Source organism: Pseudopipra pipra, chromosome 16 (assembly GCF_036250125.1).
Source record: "Pseudopipra pipra isolate bDixPip1 chromosome 16, bDixPip1.hap1, whole genome shotgun sequence".
NCBI lineage: Eukaryota > Metazoa > Chordata > Aves > Passeriformes > Pipridae > Pseudopipra > Pseudopipra pipra.
In genome coordinates, this window is record NC_087564.1 from 13335358 (window position 1) to 13360340 (window position 24983).

General features: G+C 57.3%; 2 protein-coding genes across 15 annotated transcripts in view; one reads left to right on the top strand and one right to left on the bottom strand.

Annotated features, from left to right (window-relative positions):
* The first annotated feature begins 5399 nt into the window (after positions 1-5399).
* FSCN1 (fascin actin-bundling protein 1) lies at positions 5400-16617 on the top strand. The gene is made up of 5 exons (XM_064673234.1): positions 5400-6333; positions 12966-13122; positions 13604-13725; positions 13998-14165; positions 14251-16617. Exons 1-5 carry the CDS (start codon positions 5511-5513, stop codon positions 14451-14453), a joined length of 1473 nt encoding a protein of 490 aa, XP_064529304.1. The 5' UTR covers positions 5400-5510; the 3' UTR covers positions 14454-16617.
* A 1541-nt stretch (positions 16618-18158) lies between these two features.
* The window catches only part of RNF216 (ring finger protein 216), a 76760-nt gene continuing 69935 nt past the window's right edge, over positions 18159-24983 (bottom strand). For all 14 annotated transcript variants that reach the window (XM_064673233.1, XM_064673230.1, XM_064673226.1 and 11 more), the window contains 2 exons: positions 22192-22261; positions 18159-21642 (listed from right to left, as the gene is read on the bottom strand). In XM_064673233.1, coding sequence (XP_064529303.1) covers positions 21323-21642; positions 22192-22261 — 390 coding nt within the window. In that variant the 3' untranslated portion in view covers positions 18159-21322. The remainder of the gene's footprint in view (positions 21643-22191; positions 22262-24983) is intronic.

Sequence of the window (24983 nt, forward strand, 5' to 3'; positions counted from 1 at the left end):
CACGCTCTGCTCTGCTGCTGCCCTGCACCCTGTGCCAGGATGCCCAAATACCTCCACCAAGAAATCAAATACCCTCACTCACCTCCTCTCCAAGCCACAGGCTATGAAAGGCCCCCTGCCCCTCTCAGCCCTTTATAGGGATCCCCTGGGGCATCCCAGCTGGCTCCTATTACTGTTTCTATTACTGTTACCTCATCCTTGAAGAGATTCCCCCCCTGCTCTGGGGGTGTCTGGGGAATCCCTTGGTCCTACTGGGGCTTGGCCTTGGTTTCTCTCCAGGCTGAGCCTGAGCTCCCTCACCCCACCAGAGGGGAATTGTGCACCCATGGGTGCAGCCCCTGAGGGGACGGGGGGTCTTGGCACCAGTTCCCTTCAGCAGCATCCTGCAAAGGGTGTCCATGTCCACACCAAATCCTGCAGCGAGAAAACGGGGAGATGGCAAACACAAAAACGTGAGCTGTCACTCCTCCTCGTCCCCCGTCCTCGGTGGCTTCATCTCATTGTGCTTGTCCTCTGTTCCCAACCTCTCCACTGCTGCCCTCTGACTCATTTCCAGCTGCTCCGAGGCTTCTCCATCCTTCCTGTGTTCTCTTTGAGATGCACTGTGCTCTATCCCAAGGTGAGAATGGAGCCACTGGGTTGTGCTGGGTCACAGCAGTGTCACACTGGCAATGGGGATCACCATCCCAGCCACTCTCGGATCAGCTTTGGGATGCTGTGGGTCCGGAGAGAGCAGCCATGCGATTCAGGCAGTGAATGCCTGGATCCTCCCTGCCCTTCCTTCCTCTGCCCACCAAACCCTTTGGCAGCCCTGGATGAGGCCATGAGCAGGAGTGGCATTGGACACAGTGCACGGACTGCAGTGGGAAGCATGGATCTGGGCATGACCGAGCGAGGAAATCGGAGCAGAAAGGAGCCGCTGTCGCACGCTGAGTCACCTGCTCCGCCCGGCGCTGCCTGGGCTGGGTTATTTTGAAGCTGTGTGGGCAGATGCTGATAACACACTTTCTTCTTCCCTGCAAACTCCTCGGTGCTGACTCCGCGCTGCGGCGGGGAGTTAAAAGCAGGGACATGTGATGGGGCTGGCACTGGAGTCTTCCTGGCTACAAAAGTCCCCAGGGCCCTCACACCCTCCACTGGCAAAACAGGAGGCAAAGGATGGACACGTCCTGATTTTAATTTTTTTCCTGGTTTGTTTGGGGGTTTTTTGTTTATTTTTTTTGGTTTTTTAATCTTCTTTTGAAAGGCTGGAAAACATCCCCTGCCGCCTGGCATTTTGTCCTGAAAAATGCCCTGTGTCTCTTGTGTCCTGCTCCTGGACACTTCCATGGGGTTACAGGAGCCTCGTGTCCCATGAGAGCCCCCAGGGGACCAGGCAGGGCGCTGGGTCCAGGACAAAGAGCATTGTCCCTGCTGCAGAGGTTAATCATTGCTACACAAAAGGTCTTTTAAGCTTTCCTAATAAAATTCCTTCTTCTGCTGGATGAACCAGGCTCCAGCCTCTGTCCCACCTCCACAGAGTCCTTGGGGGAGACAGAGGAAGGGCCAGGTTTTCGCTTTAGCTTCTGATAATGTAAAAACCACGCCAGAAAACACCAGAAAACGAGCTGGGGCAGGAAAAGAGGGACAAAGTCCCAACACGGCCCGTATGTGTGCTCTCATCCACTTCCTTCCTTCATTTGCCTGTGCCCAGCACTCAAACTGCTTGAAACAAGGCGCTTCAAGCGTTGCCATCCGTGTGCTTTGGATGCAATTAAAGCAGGCTAACGGGATAAATCCAGCTAATAGAGCTGACCAAGTGCCACGTCCACTCATGATGGCCATGAGACATGGGAACATGGCTGAGCCCTGATGATACTCCACCACTCTCCCTCGCTTCCTGGGCCGTGGGGCTCAGCAAACCTCCTTGGGGCAGCATCCCACGGGAAAACACCCCCGGAGCGCGATCTGACTCTCTGAGCCCCTCTCTTAGGGCCGCTCTTTGTTTTCCCTGGTGCTGCTGCTTCTTTTTAAATACAGCCTAATACAATTTTAATGAGGCCGGGGCGCCTGCCAACTGTCGGGAGAGCCCTTGGAGAACCTCTGCTGAGCTGCCTGTGGCATATGGCAGTGAGGCCAGGGCAGCCAGGCACCCCAGGGTGTCCCCATGGCCCCCAACAGCAGCAAGGGACACATCAGGGACCTGGGGAGAAGCAGCCTCCAGCTGGGGTGTTGGGTCTGTACCTGGGGCTTGTTCCCAGCCCTGATCCGGTGGTCCCCAATCACTGGGCTGTTTTGGCAAACATATCCCACTGTAGGACAGCTGGATGGCTGCACAAGGTGACCTCATCCTGCACAAGGGCTCCTGTTGTCACCAAGCCCTGTCCCACGCAGGAACGGGGGTGGCTGGAGAGATGTTGATCATGAGCAATGCACCCCCAATCTCTGCCGAGCCCCTCTGTGGGGTGAGGGGGTATCTGCACTGGGGGGGCCTTCCCAGGCCAGCCTGGGCCATCTCACAGACACCATGGGGGACATGGACACTCCTGGGACATCTGTCCACATGTGCCATGGACACCAAGATGGGATTTGCAGCATGTGGGGGTCCTGGGGGAAGCAGGTGGCTGGGGGTGAAAACCTGCCAGCACCCCCTGACACAGCATGCCCTGCATCCCACCCTCCCTGCAGTGCCCAGCTCTGCCTTCCATCCCAATTTCACGAGCTTGACTGAAAACCCCAGGACTGCTTGCAAATGAAGTTGGGCTGCCACAAAAAGTGTCCAGGCAAGCATGAAAATCCGAGGGCGTTTCCGTGCCCGAGGCAGGCAAGACAGGGGTCATTCCATGACCGGGGCTCCTTTTCTCTTGGCTTTTCCCTTTTGGAGCTGTGATCTGTTTGAAGTCCCAACGGGTGAGTCACGCACCCCTCCAAGGGGACACGGCCACGCTCCGGAAAGCCCTTGTCATGGATGCCGTGTGCCAGGGATTGGGTCTCCTGCAGGAGCAGCAGTGGGAAGGCTGTGGGGGGTGACCTCAGAAGAGTTTAGTCACGGCAGCTTGCAAAGATGTCAGGAAATGCAATATATAGAGGGAAACCCAGTGCCTTTCCTACCGCTCCATCACACTGGCAAGCACGGATGCACTCAAGAGATAGGCTTTGGCTGCTGCACCCCCAAGTCAGGGGGGCTCTGGTCACCCTTTACTACCACAGTGACGTGTGGGGAGATCTCAGACAGTGTTTGGGGCTCCCCCACCTCCCCTGGAGCAGAGGGTGCAGGCAGGGTGGGTGTAGGCAGGGTGGGTGCAGGCTGGCTGCTTTCTCTGGAGGGGCAGGATGTACTGAGCCAGGCAGTGCCACCATCCACCAGTGCCACCATCCACCAGTGTCACCCACCCATGCTACACTGCTGGGTGAATACAGGATGGGTTTTTTTTCCCCTGCATAATTGCTACTTTTTTTTTGTTGAGGAGAAAAGCTGTTTCTTTCCCGGCCTCGTCACCATCTGCCTGCGGCGGCTGTGGAAGGCAGAGCCCGGCAGCTGTGGGCCTGGGCAGCTGCTCGGCCTCATGGCCAGGTCCTAATGCAGGGGGGCTTTGAGCCAGAGCAGAAAACAGGGTTTGTGGGACAAACATGGATCTGCCTCAGTGGAGCTGGCAGGGGGACCTGTTTCTAACCCAGACAAGAGTCTGTGGGGTTGGCTCCAGTTGGAAATGGTCTGTCTGGATTTGCAGGGCTGGGCAGCAAGGATGAGCACAGAGCAGGTCTGGCTGAGGCATCCAGGAAAACAAATGCCATCCCAACCTGGCAGGTTTGCCCTGGAGGGGTTGTGCCAGGGACCCCCGGGCAGGGGCGGGTGGATGTGGTGCTGCCTGGGGGTGGAGCAGTGTCTGTAACCAGTAGGGCCAGTGCAGAACCAGTGGAGCCTGAAGGGCCTCCGGAGGTGGGGACAGGATGCCATCCTGCCTGGGTTGGAAGAGCCCAGGGGAATTCTTTGTGCCAGCCCTGAGCACACACTGTTGCACCCTCCCACCCACACCCACGCTCCTCTCTTCTCTTGTCCTGCTTCAGCTGGGACAGGCAGTTCAGCTCCCTGATCCAGCTGAATACCATCCCATCTGTGCCTCCCATCATCCCTCTTTCTCCAATTTTCTGGTTCTGCACATTCCCCCCAGCCAGCCCCCCCTGCAAGCGTGGGGCTGTGCTTGAGCCAACTTCAAATCGGCCACAGCAGCCCTGCTCCTACTTATTGGTGTTTGTGTCCACACTGTAGACACAAGAAGTGTCCCTGTCCCCAAGGAGCAGCGGGCAGCACCCCTGGGCAGCACAAGTAGCTCTCTCCAGGATGGACCCTTCCATCTTGGGGTCAGTGCTGCTGTACGTGCCATGTCCTTGCATGCATGGCAACACTGCCCATCTGCCCCCTGAGAAATGGCCTCAAAATACCCCCTTGTGCAGGAGTGTCCCTGTCTTTCTCACAGATTTGCTGTGGGAATTCAGTTCCGCAGGGCCTGGATGCTCCAGCCTCGCTGGTGCCTGGCACAGGGTGCTGGGATGGCTCAGAGATGGCAGGAGGCCACGGCATCTGTCACCCTTCTCCACATCTGTCCCACAGCCCTGTGTCATGGCCAACAGCCCAGGAGGGACAGAGGGGTGCAGGGGGTCCAGCAGTGTCTTGGAGAAGGATGGGGTTGGGCAATCAGAGGGATATTTGCAGTTCAAGGCGGTGTCTTGCAGTGCAAGGGGTGGTCTCATAACGGGGGGGGGGGGGATTCTGCAGTGCATAGGGGGTCTTGCAATGTGGGGAGGTCCTGCAATTCAAGGGAGATCTTTCTATGCAAGGACGGGTCTTGTTATACAGTGGGGAGGTCTTGCAATTCAAGGGGGCTCTCGCTGTTCCTGGAGGGGTCTTGCCATGCAGTGGGGACTTGTGTTGGGTGTCCTGCAATTCAAGGAGGCTCCTGAAATGCACGGAGGGATCTTGTTATGCAGTGAAGGTCTTGCAATGTGGGGGGATCCTGCAATTCATGGGGGCTTTGTAATGCAGGGAGGGGTCTTGCTATGCAGTGGGCATCCTTCAATGGGGGGGTGGTCCTGAAATCCAGAGAGACTCTTGCCATGCAGAGGCGACTTATATTGTGTGGGGGGGTCCTGAAATGCAGGGAGGGGTCTTGCCACGCAGTGGGGGTCTTGCAATGGCCGGTGGGAGTTTCTGCAATTCAGGGGGCTTTTGCAATGCAGGGGAGGGTCTCTCCATGCAGTGGAGTCCCGCGATGGAGCGGGGGATGATGTCCTGCGATTCGAGGGGGCTCTCGCCGCGCCTGGAGGGGTCCTGCCCTGCCGCGGGGCCCCGCGGCGATGCGGGGGGCGGGCGGGGGTCGCGGCGGGAGGCGGCCCCGGCGGGCGGGGGGGCTCGGGGGGGGCGGTACCGCGGCGGCCGCGCTATAAAGGCGGCGGCGGCGGGGCGGGCGCGGCAGCAGCAGCTCTCGGTGTCGGTCGGTCGGTCCGTGTCGGTCGGTCGGCGGCGGGGCAGGATGACGGCGAACGGGACGGCGGAGCCGGTGCAGATCCAGTTCGGGCTGATCAACTGCAGCAATCGGTACCTGACGGCGGAGGCGTTCGGGTTCAAGGTGAACGCCTCGGCCGCCAGCATGAAGAAGAAGCAGATCTGGACGCTGGAGCAGGACGGGGAGGACTCCAGCGCCGTCCTGCTCAAGAGCCACCTGGGCCGGTACCTGGCGGCCGACAAGGACGGGCGGGTGAGCTGCGACAGCGAGGAGCCGGGCCCCGACTGCCGGTTCCTGGTGCTGGCCCACGGCGACGGGCGGTGGTCGCTGCAGTCCGAGCCCCACCGCCGCTTCTTCGGCGGCACCGAGGATCGCCTCTCCTGCTTCGCCCCCGCCGTCTCGGCCGCCGAGAAGTGGAGCGTCCACCTGGCCATGCACCCCCAGGCCAACCTCTACAGCCTGGCCCGCAAGCGCTACGCGCACCTGGGGCCCCGCCGCGACGAGCTGGCCGTGGACCGCGACGTGCCCTGGGGCGTGGATGCCCTGATCACCCTCCTGTTCGTGGACCAGCGGTACAGCCTGCAGAGCTGCGACCACCGCCTGCTCCGCAGCGACGGCCGCCTGGTCCCCGCCGCCGAGCCCGGCACCGCCTTCACGCTGGAGTTCCGCTGCGGGAAGGTGGCCTTTCGCGACGGGGAGGGCCGCTACCTGGCCCCCTCGGGGCCCAGCGGCACCCTCAAGGCGGGCAAGAGCGCCAAGGTGGGCAAGGACGAGCTCTTCGCCCTCGAGCAGAGCTGCCCGCAGGTCGTGCTGCGAGCCGGCAACGATAGGAATGTCTCCACCCGGCAAGGTACGAGGGGACGGACGGGCGCTGGAGGTGGGGGGAACGGGACACCTCGGCCGTCCCGGAGTCCCTGGGGTGTCGCCGTGCGCCCCTGCACCCCTCGGGTATCGGCTTTCCTCGGGCATCGCCTGCCCCCAGCAGCCCGCTGCATCCCTCAGACATCGGCATCCATCGGGCATCTCCTGCCCCGAGCATCCCCTTCATCCCCCCAGCATCACCTCCCCGGCATCACCTCCCCTGCATCACCTCAGAACAACCACCTCGGAGTGCACCCCCCGCAGCACTGCCCCCCTGGCAGCCTCCCGCGTCCCCCAGCATCCCCTGCCTTCCTGCAGCAGCCACCCCACAGAACGCCCCTTTGCATCCCTCCGCCATCTCCTTAGGATCGTCCCCTGCTCAGACCCCTTCTCACACCCCTTCCCTGAAGCCCCCATCTCCCCTGGGCACCCCCCTGCACCCCTCAGCATGGCTGCCCGCCGTCCCTCCCCCAGTCCCCCATCATGATCCCCCCGCACCCCTCCCACATCCCTTCCCCCTCCTGCATCCCTCCAGCATCGCCTGCTTGGGGGCCCCCATCCCTCCTGCACCCCCATCCCTGCAGCATCTCCTCCGCAGGGTGCCCTGGGGGGGAGGGATGGCGAGGGGCCTGCCTTGGGGTGCAGGGATGGACAGGGAAGGGGGCTGGGAGGGGGTGGATGGGGTCTTCCCTCGCCGTGAAGGAGGCAGGGCTGTATCCGTCGCCTTCCTTCCTGTGGAGCTCATTGTTCGCCCAACAAAGCCTCCGCCAACCTCCCCCTTCCCCGAGCATCGCTGAGCCATGTGCCCTGCGGAGCTGGGGGACTGCGGGTCCTCAGTGGGGCTGCGGGTCCTCGAAAGGGCCTGGAGTTTCCCCTGGTTGTGGAGGGCTGGGATGGCAGCGTTACATAAAGGGCTTTGACAAAACTCCCGCATCCACCCGCACAAAGGCAGCCATTCCCCCCGCTCCCGCTGCACCGCCCGACCCCGTCCTCTCCGCTCGCCCGAGAGGCCACCGGGCCACCCGCCTCGAGTGGTGCCACACGGCAAAGCTCCCCGGGCACGTGGCCACCTGGCCACCGAGCATCACACCCCCCAGGGGTCCGTGCCGGGGGACGGGGGTCCCTCTCCGCGCTGCCGGGGGGTGCAGGGCTGTGGGACCCCCGGGGCACATCCCCGGCGCGCCAGGTCAGGCCGGCGCACGCCGGGCGCGGGATGGGTGCGAGCATGTCTCGCTGCAGCAAAGCCTGGAGGAACAGCGGGGGATTTTTTTTTCTGTGTATATGTAATAATTCAGGGTTGCAGCTTAACCCTGTTCCGTGCCTGGGCAGCTCTGTGCAGGAGCTCCCTGCCTTTCTCCTGTTCGAGGGCAAGTCCCGCGCTGCAAAGCAGCCCCTTAAAAATAAGTAATGAAGTCTGCCAAGACGGGCAGTGGGGATTGTTTTCCCAGGCACAGGGACTTGGGGAAGAGGAGGAGGATGGCGATGGCGGGAGGATGGCGGGAGGCTGCCGCAGCGCTGTGGGGGAAGGGCGGCTGCAGCCCTTTGTCACCAGAGATGGGGAAACCAGATGTGGGGGGAGATGTGAGGGACGGGGAGGCGGTGGTGCGGGACCCCGTGGTGGTGGGGGACCCCATGGAGCGGGGGGAATGCTGCTGGCCGACCCACCGGCTTTGTGTGGTTTGGAAGGGACGGGGAGGGGGGGGAGCAGGAAGGCGGGGGGGGGGTGTGTGTGCACAAATCTCCCCAGCAACAGGGGGCTCTGGGCTGTGCCCGGCCCCTTTCCAAGCAAAATACAGAGGGAAGGGCTGCGCTGGAGCTGCACATCCTCGCTCGAGTCCGTTTTGGCCAGGGAAGCCGTTTCCATCCGGTTAATCCTTGCCGATGGCAGCGAAGGGGCTGGGAGCTGCCGCTTTGTGGGGCTCGCCCTCCCTCCTCCCGTTGGGAAAGTGCCTTGTCCCAAGGTTACCAAGAAGGCAGCCCCAAAGCAGCCGTCGGAGGAAGCGGTTCCAGACAGCCCTTTCCCCCGCCGAGCTGATAAGCGCCGTGCTGTTGGCAGATGCGCCCATGGCCACCGGGGATGGGGGAGGTGGGATGTGGGATGCGGGCAGGGAACGACTGCAGCTCGGCACAGCCTCGTGGGAAAAGGCTTCTTGTTCCTGCGTGGAGTCAGGGAGGGAGTGGGGATGGCAGTGCCCCCCCCCTTCCCGTGCCTCATGGGAGGAGCAGGGATGGAGCCATGGGGCTTCTGTGGCTCCCTTGGCTGGGATCCAGCTTTGGGACAGTGTTGTCCCACCAGTGCCAAGTCAGCGCCTGGCTTGGAGTCTCCTCCCTGTCCTGGGGATGGCTGGTGTCACCATCCCCTGCACACTGGGCACTGGGGACCACAACACAAACAGTCCTGGGGGAGGAAGGGGTGGGTGCCAGCCCTGCCTTTGCTCTGGCCCTGGCGCTGGGGGTGTCCCTGGCACATTTCTCCTGCCTCTAGCCCCAGAAGGATGAGATCCCTGAAAGCCCCCATCTCCCCATTGCCCCTCAAATGGAGCAGAGCCGGGGTGCTGCCAGCAGCGAGCAGCCTCCTCCCTGCTCAATGGCTCCTTTCTAGCCCGGCTGTGGCAACAAAGGGCCCTTTGTGGGCGTGAGGGTCCCCGGGGGCAGAGCGCTGGCGTCCTCCTGCTGGGACCCTGCCAGCCCCCTGCCCGGCCACGGTGTGCCCCTGCCCCCCACCCCCATGGGGGAGAGGGTGGGCTGGCTCGGGAGTGAGGAATTCCAGGAAAATGGGGTCTGGGGAGGGGGTCGAGCGAGCAGAGTGGTGATGGGAGCACGCCTGGGCACACGGTGCTGGCAATGGGGAGCTCTGCTCCAGGGCCAGGAGCCCTCCCAGAATGGGGTGGGCTGGAATTACCCCCCTCAGTTCCTCTCCACGAAAGGCAGGGAGATGTGGCTCCAGGGTGGGGGACATGCAGGCATAGATGCACATTTCCATCAGGAGATGCCAAGTGGCCTGTTGACACTTGGGGGATACCACAAAGCCACAGGAAATCCACAGGGAAGGAGGGGTGGGTTATTCAGGAAATTCATGTTTCACCCCCACCTGTGACCCCCTTGTGGGGCTGCACCCCCAGCAGAGGAGCTGCCGGTGCCATAGCTCCAGGCTGTTGCTTTTAGAGGAAAACCTGTTTGGATTTCTGTAGGGGTGCAGTGTAAGCCCAGCCCAAGGGCAGGGATGGGGCAGGATGAGCCTGGGAGCATGTGTGCGGGGTGGAGGGTGCCAGAGCCCCACAGGGAGCCCAGACCCGACCCGTGCCAGCAGCACTGGGTGCAGCATCCAAATCCAGACTGCTGGGACACGAGGACCTGAAATCCTGCCTTGCTGTCCCGAGGGACTGGGGGCTCTGTGTGATCCTGCCAGTGCTCCTGTGCAGGGAGCTGAGCTTGGTTTTTTTCAGACATAACTGTGGGGTTTTTAAAAAGGGAGTTGGAGGATGGGAAAGATGCTTCTCTCCATGGAGTGCATCCCACTGAGTCTCACTAGCATCCCAGGATGGCTCATAGGAGACCTTCTGTGCGAGTTGAGTGTAGGGGGAAAGTTTTCTACATGCTGTAAATGCCCCAACGCTGGGTCTGCAGCCCCCCATGGTGTGGGGCTCGACACAGCTACAGCAAACTCTGCTCCTTTAGATGGAGAAGCTCACATCTCTGGGAGCTATGGGAAGGGATGTGTGTGCTCTGAACACTGTGTACATCCACTTAGGCTGGAGAGTAGCAAGGGATCCAGCACCAATCCTTCAAAACCACAGGATTGGCAGCAGCTGGAAACCTCGGCAGCTGAGGACTTGGGGAGCCCTTTTCTGCTCCAGTGCTGGCTCACCCCATTGCCCTTCCCTGTCTCTCCAAGGACCTTGAGCCCAGGGACTCAGGATTAGGAAGCCCTGGGGAGACACTTGCCTCAGCCCTCCCACCTCCAACCTCTGCATCCTCCCCAGGATCCCTGTAGCAAACCCGTGTTGCAGACGGAGCCGGAGGACATCCCACACCAGGAATTTTGGGGAGTGCAGGTGTGCCTCCCAAAGAGCCGCCGTGTGCTCACCCCCCTCCCGCCTCCAGCTGTAATTAGCAGCTTCGTCAAGGTCATGCAGAGCAGTGCCAGCTCCAGACTGTAAATTTACCAGGAGCGTTAATTAATCCATGATTGCAGTGGGAGCGGCTGGGCCAGGCGCGGGGGAGAGCGGGTGGACACGGCTCCTGCCACAGCCCTGGGCTGCCACAGCAGGGGCGTGGCTGGGGGACAGCCTGTCCTCCACCACGGGGACATCTCTGTCGGATCTGCCTCCTCACAGCCCCTGCTTCCTCCAGTTCCCCCCATCCTACCCGGCTTTGAACCCCCAACTCTCTCCCGCTCCAGCTCAGTTCCAGCCCTTTGAAGCCTCCTCCTGCCCCAGCCGTAGCTGCATTCCTTTCTGCTGAGTTGGTGTAACCCAACCCCACACTGCTTTTGGGGAGGGGGTGGTGGGAGACCCTCCTGCTGCCAGGCCCATCCAGGAAACAGGGAAAGCCAAAACTCTGTGCAACAGCGAGTGTGGAAAATGGCACAAGAGTGTTTGTGTGGGGGAAGGTGGTGGGTGTGCTGTGCTCTGTGGTGGGGGGTCTCTGGGGAGAGGGGATGGTGTTTGGAGGCTCCTGGCAGTTTCTGTCCTGTCTCCAGCCCATCTGATCCTTCTCTGTGGCACAAAGCATCCCCCTGGCTCTCCCCAGCATGATCCCTGCAGGTCAATGAGTTCTTCCCCAAAACATGCAGTGATGGGAAACATCACCATCCGCTCCTTCCCCTCAAACCACGTGGACAGCTCTCACAGGTTTGGGGGGTTCGGAGGTGAGTGACTGGGGGCAGCATTCCCCAGTGTGCCCTCGCTCAGCCCAGTCTCTCCATGAGCCCCAGCAGAGCCCCTCTCTCAGTTTTATGGCTCTGGATTGGAGCTGGAGCTGCCTGACGCCGGGATGCAAAATGAAAACCAAATGTTTCCACAACTGCCGGCTCAGCCCGCGGCAGCTCTGGGAGGCAGCGAGTGTGGGATGGCCACGTGAGCCAAGGGTGTGGCCAGTGGGGCTGGGGCTCGTGGCCATGCAGCACCCACTGTCCCCTGTGCTGCCCAAATACCCTGGGGAGCAAAACACCAGGGTGGCTTTGTGTCCATCAGGAGAGATCATCCAGTTCCAAGCCCCTACTATGGGCAGGGACACCTTCCACTAGACCAGGTTGCTCCAAACCCCATCCAACCTGGGCTTGGACACTTCCAGGGATAGGAGCTGCAGGAGGTGCTGGAGGATGCCTGGCAGGAGAGGGGATGCTGTGAATGGGGTGGCAGCCATAGGCCAGTTTGGATGTGGGAGATAAGATTGTGGCCCCTGGGAACAAGCCTGATCCCTTTGGGAAAGGTGGGAGACCAAGATGCAAAGCAGAGGCTGCTCCTGGGCACCTGGATGGGGATGCCTGATTGGAGATGCAGATGGGCAGTGGGAAGCCCCAGGGAGCTGTGTCTGCAGGACCTGTGGGAAGGCACCTCTATGGCTGGTGTGTGGAGGTAGATGGTCCCTCCCCAGGTGGGTGTAGCTGGTGGGAATTCTGCTCTGGAAAACTCCTGGTTCCACTAAAGTGCCATCCCTGGGCTCCTCTCACAGGTTACAGATCCATGTCCCACTGGTGGTACTGGACCTACCTCCACCCATCCCAGCTGTAGGCAGGCAGGGAGCAGTGTGGCTGAGCTCCACATCCCGGCTCCCTCCCTGAAACCCGGCATGGCAGATCGGCCTCTTGCCTTGGCTCCGGGCTATGGCTCGTGACTCACATCCCCAAAGTGGTTTTAGGCAGAAATCCACCGAGCTGGAGAGCTCTGGAGTAGATTTGGCCCCACTAGGCCTGACTAAGCAGGTTTCCTCAGGCTCAGTGCCTGTGTTGGACGTGCACACGGCCTGGTGGCAGCCCCAGGACTGGCTGCATCCACCTCTGCCATGGAAGTGCTGTCTCTGGCCCCTCTGGTGCAGGGATGGGTCATCCTGGCTGGGGAACAGGCTGGTGCCGATGGTTTTTGGGAATCAGGGAAAGGCTTGGCTGCCCCAAGGCTTTCCCAAGCCTCCTGTCCCTGCACACCTCACCACCCCAGCGGGCTGTGACAATTTGTGGATGAAAAACGGTGCCACGGTCCTTAAACATGCCACGAGCTGGGATTCATGGGTGCTGCAGTGGCCTCTGCTAATGGTTTGAGTAACCTGGCTGTCATCTTTGGGAAAAACTGCAGTCCTTTTCCATATGAAATATTTACACTGGTCTTTACTTCATCATAACGGAGCCGGAGAGTCAGGAGTGGAAGCTCACGGCTGCCTCAGCTCAGCCCAGCTCTCGTTTATGGCTGTAACACCAAGCAGCCAAATGAAAACCTGCATTTGAACCCAAAATGCCAGAGGGGAGATCTGTGTGAGGGATCTGGGAGTCACCAAAGCTCAACCAGGGAGCAGGAGCCCCTCTGAGTTGGGTTTCCTGGCCCTGCACCCAGACCTGCTGGAGATGGGTTGTCATCCCCCCCCCGCTCCCTGGGATCCCCAGCTCCATCTGTCTCTGCTCTATAGGGATGGACCTCTCAGCCAACCAGGATGAGGAGGGTGACCAGGAGACCTACCAGCTGGAGATCAACAAGGACACCAAAAAATGCGCCTTCCGGACCTACACTGGGAAGTACTGGACCCTCACCTCCAACGGGGGCATCCAGTCCACTGCCTCCACAAAGTGAGTCCCCTGTCCCAAGCAGGGCCATGCCTGGGCTTCAGGGAACCCTCTGCATCTCCCAAGGGAATCCAAGGGGGATTTTCCAGCCTGGGTGCTCGCCCCAAAACGCTTCCCAGCACAGGCAATGAGTGCATTCCCCAGAAAGCCAGGGATGGGCTGGGGTTTGCCGCCCACGACGCTCGGCAAGTCCCTGGGGTCACGTAATCCTTCCCGGCCGGCTGGGGCTGTCGAAATGCTTTTCCCTGCAGTTCAACCCTGACAGCCAGGCGGAAACCCCAAAAGCACATTTGGCTGCCTGCCTGCCTCCTGCCTGCGGGGCAAGGGCTTCCCAGCAGGATGGCCACCACAACACGGTTCATCCTGCAAAAACAGATCGAAGCAGGGTCTCCTGATCCAGCCGTGGCCCTTTCCAAGCCAGCAGGGTGGCACTGGCAGGGCCCCCGTCCATCACATCCCGCTGACTGCCCTCTCTGCCCCCCAGGAACGCGAGCTGCTACTTCGACATCGAGTGGTGCGACAAGCGCATCACCCTGAAAGCTGCCAACGGCAAGTACGTGACGGCAAAGAAGAATGGGCAGCTGGCAGCCTCCATGGAGACAGCGGGTAAGGCACCCCCTTGGGGACCCCACCCCGCACTGGGGGGGCAGGGGATGAAAAATGTCCCCTCCCTGAGCCAGGTCCTCCTTCCAAGTGATGCTCAGGGATGCAGGCAATAAGTTTTCTTAGTGAGTGTTTCATGTGAAGTGAGACGGGGGGACGTGGCAGGGGTGAGAAGCAGGTGAGGGGTGTGCCCCTCCTCCTCACTGCTGCCTGCCAGCCGTGGGCTCTGCTCTGTGCCCCCGGCTGCTCTCACAGCCCCTCTGCCCTCGGCGCAGGTGAGACAGAGCATTTCGTGATGAAGCTGATCAACAGGCCCATCATCGTCCTGCGTGGCGAGCACGGCTTCATCGGGTGCCGGAAGGTGACCGGCACCCTCGACTCCAACCGCTCCTCCTACGACGTCTTCCAGCTGGAGTTCAACGACGGCGCCTACAACATCAAGGGTGAGTCCCCGGGGGTGGCTGTGGGGTGACGGCCATCGGGGTCCCCATGGTGGCTCACGAGGCCACCTTGTCCCCTCTCCCGCAGATACCACTGGGAAGTACTGGATGGTGGGGAACGAGTCGTCCGTCACCAGCAGCAGCGACACCCCCGTGGACTTCTTTTTTGAGTTCTGCGACTATAACAAAGTTGCCATCAAAATCAATGGCAAATACCTGAAGGGGGACCACGCCGGGGTCCTCAAGGCATCGGCCGACACCATCGACGCCTCCACCCTCTGGGAATATTAATGCACTTTAGGGTACCTCCCGTTGCCAACTTCTCTTTCCCTTCCTCCGTCCTCTTTTCCTTTGGGTTCTGTTTCTCCTCTCTGTAACAGGATTTTCAGACTGGCTTGTCCTTCCCTCCTGCCGTAGAGTTGGTGCATTATGTGGGAGGTGGGTCTCCGTAAATCCCTGTAAGAACTGGAAAAGTGGTGGGGCAGCCTGCCTATAGCTTTGTAGAAGGGTCTGTCTCTATCCCCCATCCCTGTTTCCCTCCAGGTTTGCTGGGCTTGGAAACGGCCGTATCCCCCTCCCAGCCCCGAGCATCACCTTAGGTAGTTGATTATCCTCTCCTTGATTGAAAAAAGGGAATAAGATCACCTCTGAGCTCGCTTCTGCCATATCAGCACTGGCACTGCCTCAGTCTGTGCTGCCAGTGTCCCCTGGAGCATCCTCCCATCCTGCCCTGCTCCAACGAGGGGCAGAGTGACGGTGCTGGGCTCAGCCAGCTCCTCCCGGCTCCTCCGGCAGCTTCTCTCCCCTCCTGGCTTTCAGGGCAGGTCCATCCCCAGCTGAGCCGTAAGAGGTGACCTTACATATCACAGCATCCCTGGGGACGGGGCTGGTGTGTGCTGGCACACATCCCTGCAGAAGGGCCAGCAAGCTGCCCCCTCCCCTCCCCATACACCTGGAAATGATTCTTTAGGGTGATCCCGTCTGGAAAGCCTCAGCCTTTCATCTCATAGAGCCCTGCGCTCCTCATGTCCCTCCGCCCCTCCTCACGCTTCTGGCTCTGGAGGAGCACCCCAGACCCTGATGGTGGGTCCAGCCTGGCAGGTGCCTGCCCTGAGGCTGGTCCTGCTGCTGTGCCTGGAGGGGGGGGCGTGGGGGGACACAGAGCCAGCCCGTGCTGGGGTGGGGGCTTCATCCAGCCCACCTCTCGTGGGGCCTCGGTCCCAGCAGGAGCCTGGCTGGCCCACGCGACCTCCCCGGGGTGGTGGCTGGAAGCATAAAGTGCAGATTTTGGTTTACAGAATAGAAAAGTTCCTTAGCAAACTTTGCACAGTGATACTCAGTACCTTTGTTGTTTTTTTTTTCTTCCTCTCTCATAAAATACTGGAACAGTGAAGCGAATCACTGAACACCTAATGCTGAATTAGGAAGCGCCCGCTCCTGCGGCTCCCCTGAAGGGGCAGCTCCTGGTCCCGCCACCCCTGGGGCACCTGGGCTGGGCTCTCATGAATCACAACCCTACTGGAAAAGAAAAAAAAAGAAAAAAAGACCAAAACAGTATTTTTGTTAGTCTCTATTTATATATGCTCTCCATGGCACTGTGTGACCAGCTGTTGTCTGTACTAGGTCTGCATTAGAGTTTAACGCTGTCTGTAACGGGTGATGCTACGTGTTCTTTAGGGTGTTGAAAGGCACTTTATCCTTTGGGGCCTTCCCAGGGCTGGTATTTGCTCCCTGCAAACACACCAAGGAGCCTTTTCCTGCGTGGGCCCCCTGCGGGGGGAGCGCTGGTCCCAGCCCACGCCAAGGGTGCTCGCGGCATCGCTGCCGTGCCAAACCAGGGCCGGTCCCTCTGCCAGAGGCCAGGCAGGGGCTCGTCAGCCTTAAAGCCATGAGGAGGGACTCCCTCCATAGGAGCTTGGTGCTAAACTCAGCTGGGAGAGCGAGCGACTGTCCCCTGCCAGGGGGACAACTCCGGGCTGGGATCCCTTGCCGGCGCAGGGGATCCCGGCTGGGACTCTACCTCGGCTCTGCACTCACATCCAGGGGCTGCCCGTGCCCCCCTGGCTCCACGTGCCCCCCCGGGCACCACACTGCCCCTTGAAGGACCAAGTGTCTTGATGAAGCCCTGCGTGACCCTGTGACTCGACACACACTTTCGCTGGCCTTCACCCCCACCCCATGTTGCCTCCTCCCCGTCCCTGTTGCAGTTCCAACCATGTAATTCCCGCTCCAGCTTCTCCCGTGTGACACTAGGTCAACATCTCTCCTGTTTCCTCTTATCGGGTGTCGTGACTCTCTGAAAACATCTCACTCTGAAAATTTAAAGTTTTGGGTTTGTCCATTTTTTTTTTTATTATTATTATTTTTTTGTAAGTGCCATTTGTATAACTTAAAAAAGAATAGCTTCAAATGGAGAAAGATTAATTAAAAAATAAAACCTGCATTTGGATTCAAACTGGTGTGTGTGGTCTGTTAGGGCTGCAACGGCCTTTAAATGAGAGGCATGAGCCCATGGAGATTTGGGGTGGTGGAGCCTTTGGGGACCAAATTGCCTGACAAAGATTGGGCTGGTCCTAGTTGGTGGGAAGGGAATGGTGACCAACAGGCTCTTCTCCGTGGAGCAGGGGTAAAGCCAAAGCCAGCTGGAGTCTGGGTCACCTCTGGAAATGCCCAGAGCAGCCTGAAGTCACTGAGCCCACAGGGCTTGTCTGGGAATGGGTGACACATGGATGGGTCAGGGGGAAGCACCAGCAAACCATCTCACCTGCAAAACCAGCTCTCCTGCCCTTGCAGCCAGGAGCAAAGCCATGCCCTCAGGGAGCTTTTTCTCCTAACTCCAGTGTTTCACCTCCATATGACGGCCCAGCCAGGAGGGAAGAGCAATGGGATGTTGGTTTTGGGTGCCTGGTTTAGTGGGGGTCAGCAATCAGCCCCCTCTGCTCGGTGATACAGAGAAGGGGAAGATGAACTAAGGAGGGAAGGAGGCGGGGAGCCCAGCCCATGTGTCCTGCCAGAGCAGCCTGGATGGCTGGGATGTGCCCACAGCCCTCCAGAGACAGCTGAAACCAGCCCTGAAACTCAACCAACCCACTCTGGTGTGATGCTGGGGCCGGGCCCAGTGCTGGCTGTGCAGGGGGGGTGCAGCAAGTGCTTACGGGGGACTGGGGCCAACTCCTGCACTGAGAGCAGCCACCCTTCACCACCACAGCCTGGCTGGGCACCTGCAGGGCACTGGCAGGCTCCTGCTTGGCTTTAAAAAGGTAAAGCTGCTTTGAAAAAAGCAAAGTTTGGGAAAGGGGAAGCTCCCCAGCTCCCCCCAAACACACACTGTGGGGGGAGAGCGGGAGGGCTTCGCCTGCAGAGACCGTCACCATCAGAGGGGCACTGCAAGGGCCAAAGGAAGGAAGGATGTTCATTCCTGACTATAAACAGGGAGAAATCAGGGCAGAGCAGGAAACGCTGAGCAGCTCAAATTGCCCTCACTGTGACACCCGTGTGTGCATGGCTGTGGCACCAACTGTGACACCAACTGTGACACCCGGCCTGGGGAGGAGGCAGCTTTGCCAGCTCTGGCAGTGGGTGCCTGCACAGGGAAGGGATTCTGGAGCTGCAGGAAGGACTCTCATCCTTCCCCTCTCGCCCAGCTGCCAACACACATTTCTTTTTTTCCCCTTAAGGCCGGATTCTGCATTTACCAACATTCACCAACACTCTTGCAAGAGGGGAACCCCCCCAGCCTTCCTCCCCATCCTGGTTTCCATTTACAGGAGAGACTGGAAACCATTTTCTACCCCATCCAGTTTTATCTTGGGAGCATGTGGAACATATTAAGCTGTTCCAGGAGGGTCAAATGGGTTTTGCCTTGCGACCTGTGGAGCTTTCACTGGCACAGGCTGGGATCTGGCCCCACGCCCTGGCATTATACCAGCACCAGGCTAGCACAGGCAGGATGGGAGGATGATGTTTTGGCTGTTTCAAAAGCACAGAGGTAAAAGCCAGAGTGCACAAATTTATTTACAAAAATTCAAATTACAATATAATACAGGAACTTTTTACACACAGAATATTAGAACTGTTTACTACCAGAATGTAAAGAAAAATATTTTTGGGTTTTTTTTTTTCCTTTTTTTTTTTTTTAAATAAACCACCTATTTATTTTCAGCTATTGTTATACAAAGTTGCAGAACATGCACATCTTTACAGGTTTTTTTTCTTTTAATACAACATTTTGCTAAGTGCAAATACTAAGTTTCTCTCTCCACCTTTAAGGCAAGTAAATGGGACACTGCAATTAGCCATAAGAAGTACCTGTTATGAGATCAGCCTGGGCACAGCAACCTCCCCGATGCCTTTTGACTTTTAAAACCTTTAAACAAGTGGTTCCAAGGACTGTGGGGCAGGAGGGAAAAGGGGATAGAGGAGTTAGAGACCAGGTCACAGCTGGATCTGGTGGTTGTGCAGTAAGTTTTGGGGCTTTTTTCTTCTTTTTTTTTCTTTTTTTTTTAATAAATCAACACAGACTCAGAAACCACAACTCAAGGTCTCTCAGGTTAGGGGGGAGGAGCAGCCATGAGCTTTGGCTGCAAATTTTTTTGGTGCCAGGGGTGTTTCCTTGGGGAGAGGAGCAGTGCTGGGAGCCCAGAGCCAGGCACGGTGCACATCACAGACCAGGCATCTATTGATCTTCTCTTGGACCCAAATAAGCTCTTGGTTTTGGAAGGGGACATGGGAATCACAGTCCTCTCTTCCCCTACATCCTCCAGGCTCCTCTAGGACCATAACCAGGGCAGCAGTGACCCTGATGGATCAGTCACCAACCTCTGCCTGACGCTTCTCCATCCCTCCTTGCTCCCCCTCTGCACTTCCCTCTGCCAAGGCTCAGTTCTCCATGCCCACACACCTCTAGACACACACTAAAAGGTGGGACTGGACCACCAGTTTTTGCTGGATCACCATTGTATTTCCTTCATAGTTTGGGCCACTGGTCCAGCAGCTGAGCTGTGCCCCAGCTGCTGCCCCCCCCACTTCTCCGGAGAAGGGCCAATGCCTCAGGGAGCCTGGAGGGCTCACCCAAATCAGCCCTTGAGCCCAAAGAATCTCACCTGTTAAAAAAACAGGATTGCCTTTCAACAAGGGAAGCCCCTCCTGCTTCTTCTGACCTGTCTCTGTTTTCTTACCCCCTGCTGCTGCTGTGACACATCCCTCCCTCCCCAAATCCAGCAGGACACCCTGCTCCTGGCTGCCACAGGAATCACTCGGTGCAAGGCAGCATTTAAACCTGGCTAAAACCCAGCTGAGCAGCAATTCATAAAGCTCCTGCAGCCCCTAGAAATAAATTAATTTAAAAAAAGAAAAATTCCAGCAGCAAGGGAATAGCAGTTGGTTATTAATGCCAGAGAGACCACGGCATGGACGAGCCGAGCGGAGTAGCCACAGGGTATGTTCGACCCACAGGCAACGGGAAAAATTGCTGTCTGAGCTCCAAAAGGCATGGAAGTCCCCTCTGGGAGACCTTCCTGGGGACAACAGTCCCCAGATGCTGTCCCAGGCTCCTGTCCAGGAGCATCCCACCGACACCCTGCACCCAGCACTCCCTGCACACCCGACAGGGGCCGGGGTTGTGGAGAGCGGCACACAGGGGTTGGCAGGAGCTGTGAGGTGGAGACAGGGAGTTTTACCTGAAAAAAAACCCAATTAAACCCACAAAACACCCGGATGCTCAAATACAGGGGAGAATAACAGGAGGAGAAATGCACCCAGAGGGTTCCCAGCAGGACAGAACAGGATGAAGCCCAGAACAAACCATCTCGAGAACAACAGCACAACTGGGCTGCTAAAAGCAGTCCAAGAAGAGGGTTTTTTTCCACTCCAACCATTTTCTTTTCTAGAAGGGGCCTGTACCAGACAGCACAGCCAAGGGCTGTGGGGAAAAGGCTTTGTGCCACCCTCCTCCCACAGCCCAGCACTGCACCCGCCGCTTCTCACAAGGAAGTTTTGCTTTTCCCTCACTTCCTGAGCCCCGCGATACACAGGTTCAACTTTTAACACGCTTTTCCAAAGCCAGTTCAGCTGACACACGCATTTTCAGAAGTTATTTAGTGCCATGGAAGCAGCCAGCTTCCTGCAGCATGAGGCTACAGTTGCCTGTTGGGTTGTGGGGGTTCAGGCACAGGGGCTCTTGGCCCACCCTGTCTGCATGCACAGCTATGGGAGTCGTTCCCACTTTTCCTGCTACAGCACAGAGCACTGCCTACACATCTATCCGGGTGTTTCCCAGGCAGTTTTTGTAATAAAGGGCACAGCTTCAGCTCCAGGTGGTTCCAGCTTCTGTCTGAGCACTGCAGCCAGAAGCTGGAGGAGGTTTGGGATGCCAGAGGAGAACAGCAAAGCAAAGGCAACATTTTGGAAGCACCCACCTCTGGGGGAAAAGACTGAGCCCTTCAAAGGGGGAAAGTTCAGTCCAGCCAAGGATTTGGGTGCCCAAATCTGCCACTTGCTAACGCCTCCCAAACAGAACATAGCTCTGGGCTTCCCACAGATCTCAGCAATGGGATGGCTGCTGCAGCCCCTCACTCCACTTGCAGAGTGAGAAGTGCTAAAAATGCAAGATTGACTTGGTTTTGAATGGTTTATTTCTGCTGGGAGGTGCCAGCAGGGTCCAGGGATGCTGGAGAACATGGGAACCCCAACCCTGTGCCTCTGTGCAGGCAGAAGGATGGGGCAGCCACCTCCTGTTACCTTGTTCCTGAAAGTCTTACTCAGATGCCAAGTCTTTCCACCCTTCTCCCAAGACTCACATGACTGTGCAGCAGCTGCTCTGGCCAGCAGGAAGGAGGGATTTTTGGAAAGCCCCTGAGGAACGGCTGTATCCCTGTGCTCCACAAAGTCTCACTTTCCCTCCCACCAGCTGCCTGAACAGGCTTTGTCAAAACAAAACATCTGGATGCCCAACACAGGGTGGAATTCCACTCCTTGGAAATGCAGCACCAAGCCCTGTTGCATCAGGGCTGCAAATGCTGGATTGCAAAGGTTTGGAGAAGCCCTAGAGAAGGTGCAGTGCAGGGACAGTGAGTCCCCTGGCTGCTGGCTAAACCCAGAGGGGCCGGAGGGGGAAGAGGGTGATGTGACGGGGTGGCTTTGCCCTGCAGTGACTCTCCAGGTCAGAACCGGTGCCGGGGCTGAGGGCCAAAGTGCATAGGCAAGTTGGGCTCCAGCTGCACGTTGATCTGGGGAAAGTCAAAGTTCACCCTCATGTTGGGCAGTGGGGGCACGTAGGGAGCGGGGATGGGGCCGATGTTGAGGGGGATGTTGTTGTACATGGGCCGGACGGGAGGCAGCGGGAAGGGCGGGTGCACGAAGGGGTACGGGGGCATCCGGGGCTGATGGAAGTTCTGAGGGACAGGTCTGGGGATTACTTCAATCCTCTGGATCTTCTCCACGGGCTTTTCCACGGGAGGGCCGATCCGCTTGAAGCTGTTCTCTGCAGAGGGAGGAGAGCAAAGAACCAGTCACCCCACAAACTGAACTCCCCAGGCTCCAAGGTCTGACATTTGCCATTGGCCTCTTCCATCCCCAGCACATTCCAGAGCCTGTTTCTCCCCACAGCATCACTGCTTACCCTTCCCTTGCTCCAAGTGCCACAGAGCACAGCACCAGCTTTCCAGGCTGGCTGCTTTATCAATGCCACCCCACAAAGGGGAACATCCCCTTCTCTCAGGATGTGGGGCAGCCCCTGTGCCCCCCACAACACAGCACAGAGGATTTGCTGCCCTTCAGCTACTTTGCCAAGTGGAGAGGGGACAGGTCTGTGCACCCACAACACCTGGTGCCACATGAGAGCTGGACACAAGCCTTGTGCCTGCCCACAGTCCCAGCAAAACTCTGCAGGCAACAGCACTTTAAAGTTACATGGGTTTCTGGGAGGAACAGACGCCAGTGAAAACACAGAGACTTGTCAGCAGCTGGGAACCCTATGTTGTCCCATTATCCTCAGTGTGATCCCAAAGCACAGCTACAGACTGGGACTTACCTCCATTCTTCTTCCTTTGCTCCTCTTCAGCCTCCTTCTGAATCTCCTGGATTATCTTCTCATCGTCTTCCTGGAAATCAGAGGAATACCCAAAGTCAGTGGGATAATTCCTGCTGCAGCAGCCTTCTGTTCTCTCAATGCTGCTTTTCTTTTCAGCACAGGGAAAACAGAAAAGGGTGAATTTGGCTGAATTGCCTTCATTTGGGGCTGGCCCAGGTCTAGCCAAAAGCGAGGCTGCGATGGGGGAACTGCAGCACAAATAACCTGCACTCTATGGAGTATGACCAAGAGGCTTGGATCAGCTTTCCAAGGAGATCAGCACTAAAATTCATTGACTTGATGGAAACCAGAGAACTGCAACCCAGTTCCACCCCTCTGAAGAGCTGTTAATCTTTTAAATGGCAATAGTCTATTAAATATTTACATTATACTAGCACTTGTAGAGTTTTTGGCCCAACAGCTGGAATTAACACAACTTAAATCCTGGCTCTAGTAGCTAAATGGTGCCATTTAGATCTTATCTGTAACTCTTAGAAGGGCATAAATCGCAATATGTTTCTTTAATGTCTGTCTGGAGGTTATAGCAAGAATATTCAGAGCTGCTGCTGAGAACACAAGGACAAGCCAGAAATTGAAATTGTCCTTCTGCCTCTCATCAGCCTCTGTTCTCTCAACGCAAAGGAGCATCGGTGAGATCAAACGGCGCGGTGAGGCCTCCGGTGAGATCCTGCACTGCACCACACAAAAAACAGCTCTCAGGGTCACAGAGCCCACAGCTCTGAGGACAGAACTCCCTCCCAGTGCCAGGCACTGCCATATGTGCAGCGATGGCAGCGAGGTCCTGCCGGTCCCTGCAGGGTTGAGCTGCTGCTGCTCCGTGTCCCTCAGGGTGAAACCCTACCTGGCACTTTCAGAGAGAGCAGCCAAACCTCCTGGAACGTGTCTGATCCTTGGTGCTGGTTATTAGGGAAGGAAGGCCGAGAACAGGAGCTGTTGGGTGACACATAACATCAGGCACTCTGTGCTCCTGCACCCAAAGGAGCGTTTGGTTTGCTCCTGCAAGGGGAGCAGGAGAGTACTCAAGAACCCCACAAGGCACAAGACTCTGCTCTGTTTGATTCATCCTAATTTCAATACTGCCAAAGCACACAAATTTCATCCTGAATGCTCTCAACATGTAAAATATCCTGTATTTTGAAGAGTGCTCTGGAACTAAATTCAAAATATGCTTCATGTGTGCAGCTATGTTGATATTATTTTAAGCTTCCCAGTTCTCATCTCACAGTCCTGCACGTGTCCAGCAGCAATGCCTGGGAAGCTTGGGGAAAAGTCCCCTCCTCCACCACCAGATAAGGTTTCCCTGGGAGACTGCAGTTATCTTAATGTGCAGAAAGCAAAAAACTCAATACTTCCCTCCCTTTTATTATCCTGTGAGTCAATGGTTAAAATTAAGACTTTCCAGGACATGCCTTTTTTCTTTTCCAAGCAGGCTGCTTCCATGGACTGTTAATTACAGCCTATCTATCTCCATAAAAACTGCTGAAGAATGGCTCTTCTGAGCCTATAGGGAATGTCTAACTACCCCCCTTGTATCAGATTGTGATGTTCCCTGGCTGGAAAACCACCTGGGCATGTTCCACAGGCAACCAAACATCCCCTGCTCCTTTGCTGCCACAGAAGTGCTCTCAAAGTGTGGCCCCAAAGCTTTAAGACTTCATATTTTTTAATTCTCAGACTATCTTTTTGCAATGCTGTTGAAAATGGAGATAATCACCACTCACATTTTATTGCTACTTACTGAAAAAGATGTACTTGAAGGTGTTTTTTTTTTTTTTTTTAGTTATAAGACAGGAAATATATTTTAAGCTCAGCTGAACAAGATCACCCTATCTCCTTTCCTCACACAAAGGTACAAACCTCACCTTAAAGCCTAAAAACATGCAGAAGTGTCTTTTAACTTCAAAATAAAAAGCTTTTACTTTAGTCTAAGTCTGTGATTATGAAAGACATTCTTTCCCATGAGGGAGGTGAGGCCCTGGCTCAGGTTGCTCAGAGAAGCTGTGGCTGCCCCATTCCTGAAGTGTTCAAGGCCAGGTTGGATGGCACTTGGAGCAACCTGGTATAGTGGAAGGTGTCCCTACCCATGGCAGAGGGGTGGAGATGATTTGTAAGGTCCCTTCCAACAAAAATCTACGATTAACCCTCTGACATGGTGCTTTCCAGGGACACCACCACCCGTGACGCTGCAGTTCCAGTCAGCCCTGCACAAACCTGGAGAATCAGACACACCAAGAGCACAACTCTGCACATCCTCCTGCAGCAAAGGCTGCTCGACCCTCCCAGTTTAAACTGCAGCTGACCTCCTTCCTAATGGGGCTGGACACATCCATCTGTCCCAGGGCCAGGAGCCACCTGCACCCTCGCCAGGGTGACACTGCTTCAATTACTGCAGCTCCCAGAGCGCCACGGGAAACACGGAACAGCAAACCCCATCTGCCAGACCTCCAAAATGACTCCTAACTCCCAAGGACAACATAAAACACACCCCCACAAATGCAGCAGCCAGAGGTCCCCCCTTAACCCCTCTTGGGTTTCAGCTCACAGCACACCCCGGGTGCAAAAAACCTGCCAGGAACAGACCTGGATCAGGATGATGAGTTCCTGACTAATTCTGCAAATTGCAGCAGAGGCACAACAAACCATGTGCCCAAGAACAGAACTTATCAGCTCTGTTGCTTCTCTGCTGATAAAAGTGTATTTTCCCATTGGAAGGTTAAGAAGTGCTTACGCTT